This window comes from Phoca vitulina, unplaced genomic scaffold, assembly GCF_004348235.1.
Source record: "Phoca vitulina isolate PV1807 unplaced genomic scaffold, GSC_HSeal_1.0 scaffold75, whole genome shotgun sequence".
Taxonomy (NCBI): Eukaryota; Metazoa; Chordata; class Mammalia; order Carnivora; family Phocidae; genus Phoca; species Phoca vitulina.
In genome coordinates, this window is record NW_022589778.1 from 2,390,772 (window position 1) to 2,403,491 (window position 12,720).

The 12,720-nt window shown below is 36.0% G+C and overlaps 1 protein-coding gene across 1 annotated transcript in view; it reads right to left on the minus strand.

The window, feature by feature from the left end:
• The window catches only part of IFT74 (intraflagellar transport 74), an 89,780-nt gene that overhangs the window by 60,656 nt on the left and 16,404 nt on the right, over positions 1-12,720 (minus strand). Inside the window, exons 7-8 of the mRNA XM_032393656.1 lie at positions 5,225-5,284; positions 3,844-3,905 (exon numbers count right to left, since the gene is read on the minus strand). Coding sequence (XP_032249547.1) covers positions 3,844-3,905; positions 5,225-5,284 — 122 coding nt within the window. The remainder of the gene's footprint in view (positions 1-3,843; positions 3,906-5,224; positions 5,285-12,720) is intronic.

The following is a 12,720-nucleotide window of genomic DNA, read 5'->3' on the forward strand; positions in this document are numbered from 1 at the left end:
AAGATTGATTTTATGCTCACAGAATGAATTCATGGACTTGGAAAATATTTTTTTAAATGCTTCCTGAATTAGCACAATAAATTTCCTGAAAATTTAGTACTAACTTAAAGCACAGGTACAATGTCCAAGCACAATCCCTAATAAGTTACTACTGACTTTAAAAAAAAAAAAAAAGGTTACTACTGCTTTCAGTTATGAAGAAAGACCATCACCATAATGCATGATCGTCATAACTGAGTAGTATGGTAGCTTCCAAAGTGGGTATCACAAGTCTCCAGGAATCTTGTTTTTAAAAATCTGTATTTCTGCCTCTCTTTGGGAGAGTTCTATTCAAATGAGTCTGTGCTACAGCTGAGGAATCTTCAGTTGGTCCATGGACAGATGTTTGGGATCCTGTAGATACAGCAATGTTTCCCAAATTGTTTTCTAGAATATTAATTTCCAGGGAAATGATCAGAAATATTTACAGGGGGAAAAACAGTACATGGTCAAAGTACTAGAGAATTACTATAGGAAATACTGAGTTTAAACAAAGTGAAACAAGAGTCTTTACCATAGGACTTATTCAAGATTCTAATAAGCTAAAGTGCTCTCTGCTCTTCAAGAACTAAGTATTAAGAATTTTCCAAACTTACTGGACAACAAAACCCTTTCTTTGAGATATGCCTACAATGAGTTCATAGCACAATAATGATCCAAAAAACAGTTTGGACAATAATGACCTTGAGACTATTACAGAAAGAGTCTGAAGTTAATTATTTACTAATTCCTTATAATCAATTGGCTGTAATCATAATTTTAACAATGCAAACAGTAGCGTTAAAAATTGTAACAAAATCCATCATTTTTACCCTGCAGAGGGGTGAAAATTTACTGTATTTATATCCTTTAGAGAAAAGAATATCTCTAAAACACTATAATAAAATACATTTATGGATGAAATAATATGATGTTTTAGATTTTCTTCATCATCATACAGCGGAGTAGTGCCTAGATGTCTATATGGAGGAGGACTGGATATGAGCTGATAGAGCTGGGAGATGGAGCTGATGGAGCTGGGAGATGATATAAGTATAATAACATTATTTTATTTTTGTGTATGTTCAAATTTTTTTATAATAAAGTTTTTAAAATGCACATGTACTTGACAGTTTCTCAGAAAAAAGAGTCTAAGAATAATGTATATGTATGTTATATTCTGCAAAATGGTCATTTTAAAGGTCATATCAATAGTAAATTCAGTTCAAATGTCTACCGAGGGAAATAAACTGTTTAGGATGATATATACCCTGTGAAATAGAAGTTACTCATTTATAATGCATATTTGCTTGTGTTTATAGAAACATGTTTTCAATAAAGGATATAAATGTTTTACATGTAATATTTCTTATTAGATAATATCAATTTTACTTTATTGTTTTAAATCTTGATTATAAGAGTGAGATAATTATGGAAACAAAATGCTTTTTCTAAATAATTATTTTACCAAAATATCATTTCCTAATTTAAGAGGCAAATATTAATATTTGAAAAATTTAGTAAAGTGAAATATAATTATGAATGAGCAAAGACTACATCTAATTTCTTGAGCCTCTAATAACTGAATGTTGGCATATGAAATTGAATTAAAGCCAAGTGTAATGTTATATTAATATGCTAAAGGCTCTACACTATAACTAACTTATTATGAATAGATGTTCCATAATAAACCAGATGGTTTAGTCATACCACACTAAATGGTTGTACTAAAAGAGAAGAGAATGAAGTTTTTTGGACCTGCCTTCTCAAGGTATGCCATTACCAGCTCCCTTTGAATGTGTAGCCAAGGTAGATCCTTTGTGTTACTGAGATGTTGGCCATCTGATTAACGCATGAAATCTATTCACCTACTGCATATAAAAGTAAACTTCATGAAGATAACTCCTGTTCTTAATTCAAATTTCTCCTTAAAAGGGTCAGGAGAACCAAATACATTCAGCCTCAATTACAAACTACAGACATTAAGAAACTGCTGACATTTCAGGACAAACCACCATATTTTAAGAACTTTTTCCTTAACTAAATGAACCAAATAGACATAAAAGCCTAAGACAGTCTTAAATTTATAATCTGAGTTATCTTTCTGGATGAAATATATATAATACATATACATATAATATTTATAAATCTGACCTGAATATTATATAACTGCAGATGAAATAAATGAGGACCTTAATGTTTTAAACTCTGTTAGGTGTTCAATGGACTACAGTTCATTATTTACTTTTTAGGTACCTAGGGGAGTTATTTTATGTACGGTAAACAATAAATATTTGCTAAATGGTTCAAAACCAGAACAGTAAAAAAGAAAGTTTTCAAGTAAGAGCTTGGTCACCATGAATATGTAATTTTCTTTGTAAATGGGAAGGACTTCCAGTATTTATAATTTTTAAGGCAGCACTTTACAGCAGTATCAAATGATAAGGGAAAAAGAGGTTCCTTTGTTTTTAATCAACAAAAAAATTGTATTTATCTTCCAAGTGTTTTGCCATTACATGTTAACATCCTATTCTTCATCAAATATTTACATTATATGCATAAGTAACAGGACAGTATATTTGGTGTTACAGAATTTAAGTAATTTTGATTAATTATTATCCTTGCTCTCAGAGATTAAGACTGATAAAATTCTGAGACAAAATATGTATGGGGTGGGTGTATACAAAATAGCTTATGTTTTATGTTTGCATTGCCTTAGACAATATTTAATTAAGGCCCCCAATCAATGAAGAATAATTATGTTAACTACTGTTATTATCTGAATATTTATGTCCTCCAAAATTTGTGTTGCAGTCCCAGCCCCCAAAGGTAATGGTGTTAGTAGGTGCAATCTCTGGGAAGTGATTAGGTAGTGAGGGTGGAGCCCTCACGAATACAATTAGTGCCCTTATAAAAAGAGATCCCACAGACCCCCTTCTACCATGGGAGTATACAGCAAGATGCCTGGTATGAACAGGAAGAGGGACCTCACCAGAATGGGACCATGTTGGTGCCTTGAGCCTGGACTGCACAGCCTCCAGAAATGTGAGCAATAAATTCCTGTTGTTTATAAGTTACCCAGTTTATGGTATATTGTTATAGCAGCCCAAATGGACTAAGACAACTACATCACATCTACCTATTACCTTTGTAGGCCTTTGTCACTGCCACACTGCCACTTATTACCAAAATCAAAATTATTTGCTATTGGGTCTTTAACCATGTTATATAAAAAGATGTATATACATATATGCATTACTATAACTATTAATTAGAAATTAGTAATTGAATAATGAAATAATGTAAACAGCTCACTAATAATGTGCGTTTTATTAGACTGGGCCTTGAATCTCATAATTCAAACTAGCTAAAAAGCCCAGGTTAAAATTATAAATGGCAGAGATGAAGATGTTCTTACCCATCTTAGATTTTAAACTACTTGAAATAGAAATGTTATTTATCTAATCTATGTAGTAATTTTATTTATCCAGGATTTGGGTACTTAATGGTAAATGAAAATAACAGATGTGTAAATAATAAAATTTGTATTGCAAATATTCAGCTTTTTTAAATAAAATGCAAGGGAAGGGGTGCCTAGGTGACTCAGTCGGTTGAGCATCCAGCTTTTGATCTCAGCTCAAGGTTTGATCTCACGGTCATGAGTTTGGGTCTGCACTGGGCTCCACACTGGATGTGGAGCCTACTTAAAAAAAAAAAAATGCAAGGAAAAAACGAGAAAATTTATAAGGAAATAAATGACTTCAAAGTTAAACTACCTAATTCAGCTCCTTAGAAATGTTTGATTTCTAAATGGATTGTACTTACGCTTGTCTTTCAGTAAATATGATATCCATACTTTGTGTTTCTCGATCATTTTGAGCTTTAAGCTGAATGAAGAGTTAACAGAGAAGATAGTGATAAAAAATTACCATTAAACTGAACTACTTCTTTAAAAGTTATTCTGGTCGTGAACTAATTGAGAGATTATTATAATAATCCTAATGCCACATGCAAAGTTTTTAAAAAATATATAGTATTTATTTCACTTAACAAACTACAACCCGAAAAAAGGAAGTCTTTTTCACAGGCAATGTAATCTCACACCAAAAATATTCACTATTCTTTAGTGATCTATTGAATAATCCAGTGTAAACTTAATTTACATAAATAGAATTTCTAAAATTTATTGGGCATTCAATAGTTGATTAGTAATATGTTGATTTTAGACCAAACACAAGTTTTATCCTTAAAAAGAATTTTACCTGAGTACTCCTACTTGACTCTACCTGTGCATATTCAGCTTAGAATTTGGTTCTATCCCAAACAACTGACAGAACACATAAAAAAGTTTCCACATTTTACATGTGGCATTAAAAGTATATTTTTAAATTGGAAATTCTCCTGTGTTCTAAAATTAAGACTAATTTCACCAAATCATGTTTTCAGAACCCCAATTTAGAAAAAAGTCATTTTATGAATTCTATGCTTTCACAGAATAGTCTGTGTAAATTATAAGCTGTATCATAAGCTATATAAAAGTTGTATAACTAAATTATAAGTTATATAAACTATAGGCTCTATGTATGTTACTTTCTTCCAAATATTTGTAATCAAAACAAGTTATAGCTACTAATATTTTGTTTTCTACCAAGGAATCTAAGAACATTGAACAAAGATTCTCATTTATCAATCAAAAAGTAGTATTATATCCAGCATCATATGATAACTATTCACTTTTCTCTCTTACTTATAAAACTTTGTAAATGTGGCATTGTATTTCCAGTAAGTACTCAGCTCCATCTGTGCAAGTATTAAACCAAAAGTATTCCAAACTAATTTATATACAAGGAAATATAGATGAGACTCCCTAACTAATGCTGTGTGTGAGACCAGTTCACCTAGCCTTGTAGAAAGACACTAAAGAATCCACTAGGGAGATCTGACCAAGAGGAAGAAATTTAAAAAGAGCAACTGAAGGGGCGCCTTGCTGGGTCAGAAGAGCATGCAACTCTTGATCTTGGGGTTGTGAGTTCAAGCCCCAGAAAGCAACTGAGGGAACTCAACTGTAGTAACAGTATTTAGGATCAGAATAATACCTATCTGTAAGGTGTGTAAGGTTTTATCAAACTATTTCTAGATATAAATGCTTTGTATTGGAGGATATGATCTATGTAAGTCTATTGCTTATGCTTATAAATTTTCTTACCATGTTGTAATCATCCATTACTTCTTCCATTTCAGTATTGGTATTAAGTTTATCTACCAACTAAAAGCAAAGATACAAAAAAAACCACTCTATTAGTCTTTATAAATGTTTTCTATAATTCATAAAATGGTATTCAATCTTACAATGAGTAGTCATTTTAAGTATTAATATTTCCAAGTATTTTATCTTCTAAAATAAAAACAAATATTGAGCTATCTAAGTATATACTATGCATTTGGCCAATCAATAAATCACATTTTTAGGGTGGAAAAGTGAGCAGTAATAAACTACTCTCCCAAAGATCGTACATTGAAGAGCTTTGCCTGCTTTGAAAAGATGTCTGACCTTAAAAGAAGTGTCTGAAGAAGACAAAAGTTTGGGGAACCTGTGTCTGTCTGTCTCTTTTCCCCAGCAGAGAGGGTATTAACAGATTTATAAATTTATACCAGTGAAAATGCAAAATTATTTTCTTGGTCTTCTAAAAATTAAAAACAAAACAAAACAAACAGGGTAAGGCACCATCAGAACACCAGTAAGCCTACTTCAAAACATTTGGCAATGATAGAAATAGCTAATGTATTTACCTTGTGCCAAACATTATTCTGGGCCTGCTGAATGTATTACACTTCACTTAATTTTAACAATTACTCCACAAAGTAGATACTACCCACATTTTGCAGATAAAGAAATATAGCAAGTTGTGAAGCCAGAAATTGAACAGGAAGGCTACTAAAAACAAACTATTTGGATACAACTATTTCTAAAAGACTAAGCTTTATTAACGTACTATGTGTTAGTATATATATATTTCACTTCTGATATGAATAAGTGCTACTAAGACCTAACATTTGAGATCCTATATATGTTAGATACTGGCTAAATGTTTTCCCTCTACTAGGTGTTAGTTCATTATCCTACAAACAACATATTTTACACATTATTATTATCATACTAAGTAATTTACCTAATGAATCCCACTACAACTAAAAATGGCTTTTATCGAATGTAATTTCATATTTTATAAAAAAACTTTCTCATATTTAGAACAAAACATTTACTAAAAAATTGCACTGAATACTACGCTCTACAAAATGTTCGTTATGGATTATATAGTCCAATATATTTGAGAATTACAATATCCCATAAACAGCAAAATTTGTTTATGAGTACAATATAACAATATCAAGTAGGTAGAGCATAATTTACCTAGCCATTATGCTGGAATGCTTCTTATTTTATGTAACACTATTTTTTACTAGAAGTGAGATAAAAGTTATCCTCTTTAAGTCCAAACACCATTGCTGTCAAGAGGACCTACAGAGTTAGAAGGAAGAAAATTCTGACACTAGAAATTTTCATGGGGCTAAGATCATCCCAAAGACTGGGACAGTTATGAAGAAAGCCAAGGAGACTATTTCTTCAGAAAGTCCACACTGGGAAAAATCCTTGGTGGAACTATGTTTATCTTACATACTCTATTTTGGCAGAAGGCAACCCCTGTATTTTGAATGAAACGTAAGGATGGAGGTAATGTGTGTACTAAGTAATTGAATTTTTAAAATTTCATGATAACAGCTCTCCACAGAAAGGCAAAATGTTTTTTCCAAAGAAATAACATTCAGTACACAATAAATTTTAGTTACTTTTAAAATTAATATTTTAGTATTGTTAGGGAAAAATAGGGTGTGTTGCAGTATTTGTAAGAAAATGTATTTTTTTAAAAAGACTGGAAGAATAGGGGTTAAGACAGTGAAGTAGTAGGAGGTCCCTATGCTTGCCTCATTCCTTGAACACAGCTAGATAAATATCAAATCATTCTGAACACCAAGAAATCGATCTGAGGACTGAGAGAATAAACTGCCCAACTAGAGGGAGAGAAGAGACCACACTCTGGAAGGTAGGACGTGTGGAGACATGATTTTTGGGGGAAAAGATTCATGGGTACTGTGGAGGGGAGGGAGCCCTGATCACGGAAACAGGGGGACGGGGGAAAAGGGAGAGACAGAGAGAGAGAGAGAGGAGAGAGGGAGCAGTGAACAGAGGATAACATAAGAAAAAGACTTCCCCAAAACCACTGACTGGGAAAATGAGAGGGGCTGATGATGTTGAGTTTTTACAACCAGCAGAGCTCAAAGACTGGAGTTTCAGAAGTCCACACTCTAGTTGGTATGGAGCCTGGTGGGCACTGCGGTGCACCTGGGGAGGAGGGCAGAGGCCTAGGAGTGGAGAGTGCAATCTGAGGATCCCCTGGGCTGCACTAGGAGAGACGTCTCCCCTTTCTTGATTGCACTTGGGAGAGGTGGCACTGCCTTTCTGGGGACAAAAGAGCTGGCGGACACCAATTCCCTCCCCTGCACCTCAGCATAGGCACAGAGACACCTGCTGAGGGTGGCTAACGTGGACACCTGCTCTTCGCAGCATTTTACTCCAAACTCCACACTCCTGCATTTTGGTACAACTGCCCTTCTGGGACAAACTTGCAACAGTCCCAGCATGGCAAAAGGACCACCACAGGTCCACCCCACATCAGGTCCCTAAAGGTCAGAGTTTTTAAAATTTGGGTGGCCTACCTGGGATAGAACATAGACTGCACTGACAGGGTGAAGGCTGGGATCTGAGGGCTGCATGGGACACACAAGGGAAGATTGTTCACTCTTCTGTGAGGGCTTCCCGGACAGCAGCAGGGGTGAACTCCCCTCTCCATGGATGAGGGAGAGGGCTGGAGCCATTTTTGTCTCCCACCCATCAGCACGGATTGACTTCAGTGAGCAGCACAGAGCCAACAGTGAAGGTCTGAGTACCTTACATCAAGCCCCGGCCCCCTGCACTCTGCAGGTTCTTCTTTACTAGGGCAAGTGTGCTTGAGAACCAGAGCATCAGGCCCCTCCCCCAGAAGATCAGCACAAGCTCCCCACCCCCTCCCCCGCCCCAGCACACAGCAAGTCTGTTGACCATAGAGAGCTGCAAAGCTTCAGCTCTAGTGGAAATAGTATCAGGCCTCTTGTAACAAGCAGACCACAGCACACCTAGTTAAAACCTGTCACACTCTGGCCAAGGTTCAAACACTCCCCACTGCAGGCAAGAAGAAACTCTGCAGAGGACTGACCTGAAGGAAAGAGCAGCCAAAACACAGCAGCAGAGTGCACACAGCATATACCAGAAACACTTGCTTAAGCACTAAGCCCTGGACAGTATATGATCCCTTCTTAATAAAGCATTACTCTCAGGAGCAGGAAACCTAACAGGCTTTCCTAACACACAAAAGAAGACAAAGACCTAGCAAAATACTGAAATGCGAGGAATTCATCCCAATAGAAAGAACAAGAAAAGGATATGACCAGGGATCTAATCGAACAGATATAAGTATTAAACCTGATCCAGTATTTAAAGCAACAACCATAAGGATTGAGAAAAGCATAGAAGACACCAGGGAGTCCCTTACCACAGATATAAAAGATCTAAAAACTAGTCACGCTAGAATAGAAAATGCTATAGCTGAGATACCAAACCAAATAGATATGATGACCACAAGGATGAAAGAAGCAGAGGAATGAAAAAGTGATAAAGAAGATAAAATTAGGAGTGCCTGGGTGACTTAGTCGGTCGAGCGTCTGCCTTTGGCTTAGGTCATGATCCCAGGGTTCTGGGATCAAGCCCCACATCCGGTTCCCTGTTCAGCGGGGAGCCTCCTTCTCATATTCCATCCCTTCATCATATCAACCCTTATTTTTGTACATATATAAGTTTTTCTTTCTTTAAAATTTTGGTAGGCACTTTTTTTTAACAGACCAAAATACACCCAAAATCTAGTGTGTGGCACTGATCTATAAACCAGCCTGATCATATTTGATCACATTCTGTTTTTGTCTTGTTTTGTTTTGTTCTGTTTTTGTTTGTTTTTATCTTATCTTTATCTTTTTCTTTTTTCTTTTTTTCTTTCTTTTTCTTTTTTCTCTCCTTCCCTTTCTTTTCCCACTGCTTCAGGTCTTTTCTGATTTGTTTAGAGTATATTTTCTGGGGACATTGTTACCCTGCTAGCATTTTGTTCTCTCATTAATCTATTCTCCTCTGCACAAAATGACAAGACGGAAAAAATCACCTCAACAAAAAGAACAAGAGGTAGTACCGACTGCCAGGGACCTACTCAATACGGACATTAGGACGATGTCAGATCTAGAGTTCAGAATCATCACTTTAAAGATACTAGCTGGGCTTGAAAAAAGCATGGAAGTTATTAGAGAAACCCTTTCTGGAGAAGTAAAAGAACTAAAATCTAACCAAGTAGAAATCAAAAAGGCTATTAATGAGGTGCAATCAAATATGGGGGCGCTAACTGCTAGGATAAATGAGGCAGAAGAAAGAATCAGTGAGATAGAAGACCAAATGATGGAAAATAAAGAAGCTGAGAAAAAGAGATCAACAACTACTGGATCACGAGGGCAGAATTCGAGAGATAAACGATACCATAAGACGAAACAACATTAGAATAATTGGGATCCCAGAAGAAGAAGAAAGAGAGAGAGGGGCGGAAGGTATAATGGAGCAAATTATAGCAGAGAACTTCCCTAGTTTGGGGAAGGAAACAGGCATCAAAATCCAGGAAGCACAGAGAACCCCTCTCAAAATCAAGAAAAATAGGTCAACACCGCGACATCTAATAGTAAAACTACGAGTCTCAGAGACAAAGAGAAAATCCTGAAAGCAGCTCGGGAGAAGAGATAAGTAACCTACAATGGTAGAAACATTAGATTGGCAACAGACTTATCCACAGAGACCTGGCAGGCCAGAAAGGACTGGCAGGACATATTCAGAGCACTAAATGAGAAAAATATGCAGCCAAGAATACTATATCCAGCTAGGCTGTCATTGAAAATTGAAGAGGAGATAAAAAGCTTCCAGGACAAACAAAAACTAAAGGAATTTGCAAACATGAAACCAGCCCTCCAAGAAATCTTGAAAGGGGTCCTCTAAGCAAAGAGAGAGCCTAAAAGCAACATAGACCATAAAGGAACACAAACAATATACAGTAACAGTCACTTTACAGGCAATACAATGGCACTAAATTCCTATCTTTCAATAGTTACCCTGAATGTAAATGGGCTAAATGCCCCAATCAAAAGACACAGGCTATCAGATTGGATTAAAAAACAAGACCCATCAATATGCTGTCTGCAAGAGACTCATTTTAGAACCAAAGACATCCCCAGATTGAAAGTGAGGGGGTGGAAAACCATTTACCATGCTAATGGACACCAAAAGAAAGCTGGAGTGGCAATCCTTCTATCAGACAAATTAGATTTTAAACCAAAGACCGTAATAAGAGATGAGGAAGGACACTATATCCTACTTAAAGGGTCTATCCAACAAGAAGATCTAACAATTGTAAATATCTATGCCCCTAACATGGGAGCAGCCAATTATATAAGGCAATTAATAACAAAAGCAAAGAAACACATGGACAACAATACAATAATAGTGGGGGACTTTAACACCCCCCTCACTGAAATGGACAGATCGTCTAAGCAAAAGATCAACAAGGAAATAAAGACTTCAAATGACACACTGGACCAAATGGACTTCACAGACATATTTAGAACATTCCATCCCAAAGCAACAGAATACACATTCTTCTCTAGTGCCCATGGAACATTCTCCAGAATAGATCACATCCTAGGTCATAAATCAGGTCTCAACCAGTACCAAAAGATTGGGATCATTCCCTGCATATTTTCAGACCACAATGCTTTGAAACTAGAACTCAATCACAAGAGGAAAGTCGGAAAGAACTCAAATACATGGAGGCTAAAGAGCATCCTACTGAAGAATGAATGGGTCAACCAGGAAATTAAAGAAGAATTAAAAAAATTCATGGAAACCAATGAAAATGAAAACACAACTATTCAAAATCTTTGGGATACAGCAAAGGCAGTCCTAAGAGGAAAGTATATAGCAATACAAGCCTTTCTCAAGAAACAAGAAAGGTCTCAAGTACACAACCTAACCCTACACCTAAAGGAGCTGGAGAAAGAACAGCAAATAAAGCCTAAACCCAGCAGGAGAAGAGAAATAATAAAGATCAGAGCAGAAACCAATGAAATAGAAACCAAAAGAACAGTAGAACAGATCAACGAAACTAGGAGCTGGTTCTTTGAAAGAATTAACAAGATTGATAAACCCCTGGCCAGACTTATCAAAAAGAAAAGAGAAATGACCCAAATCAACAAAATCATGAATGAAAGAGGAGAAATCACAACCAACACCAAAGAAATACAAACAATTATAAGAACATATTATGAGCAACTCTATGCCAGCAAATTAGATAACCTGGAAGTAATGGATGCATTCCTAGAGATGTATCAACTACCAAAACTGAACCAGGAAGAAATAGAAAACCTGAACAGACCTATAACCACTAAGGAAATAGAAGCAGTCATCAAAAATCTCCCAAAACACAAAAGCCCAGGGCCAGATGGCTTCCCAGGGGAATTCTACCAAACATTTCAAGAAGAATTAATACCTATCCTTCTGAAACTATTCCAAAAAATAGAAATGGAAGGAAAACTTCCAAACTCATTTTATGAGGCCAGCATTACCTTGATCTCAAAACCAGACAAAGACCCCATCAAAAAGGAGAATTACAGACCAATATCCCTGATGAACATGGATGCAAAAATTCTCACCAAAATACTAGCCAATAGGATCCAACAGTACATTAAAAGGATTATTCACCACGACCAAGTGGGATTTATCCCTGGGCTGCAAGGTTGGTTCAACATCCGCAAATCAATCAACGTGATACAATACATTAACAAAAGAAAGAACAAGAATCATATGATCCTCTCAATAGATGCAGAAAAAGCATTTGACAAACTACAGCATCCTTTCTTGATCAAAACTCTTCAGAGTATAGGCATAGAGGGTACATACCTCAATATCATAAAAGCCATCTATGAAAAACCTACAGCGAATATCATTCTCAATGGGGAAAAACTGAGAGCTTTCCCCCTAAGGTCAGGAACGCGGCAGGGATGTCCACTATCACCACTGCTATTCAACATAGTATTGGAAGTCCTAGCCACAGCAATCAGACAACAAAAAGAAATAAAAGGCATCCAAATCGGCAAAGAAGAAGTCAAACTCTCACTCTTTGCAGATGATATGATACTTTATGCGGAAAATCCCAAAGACTCCACCCCAAAACTGCTAGAACTCATACAGGAATTCAGTAAAGTGGCAGGATATAAAATCAATGCACAGAAGTCAGTGGCATTCCTATACACCAACAAGTCAGAAGAAAGAGAAATTAAGGAGTCGATCCCATTTACAATTGCACCCAAAACCATAAGATACCTAGGAATAAATCTAACCAAAGAGGCAAAGGATCTGTACTCAGAAAACTATAAAATACTCATGAAAGAAATTGAGGAAGACACAAAGAAATGGAAAAACGTTCCATGCTCATGGATTGGAAGAACAAATATTGTGAAGATGTCAAT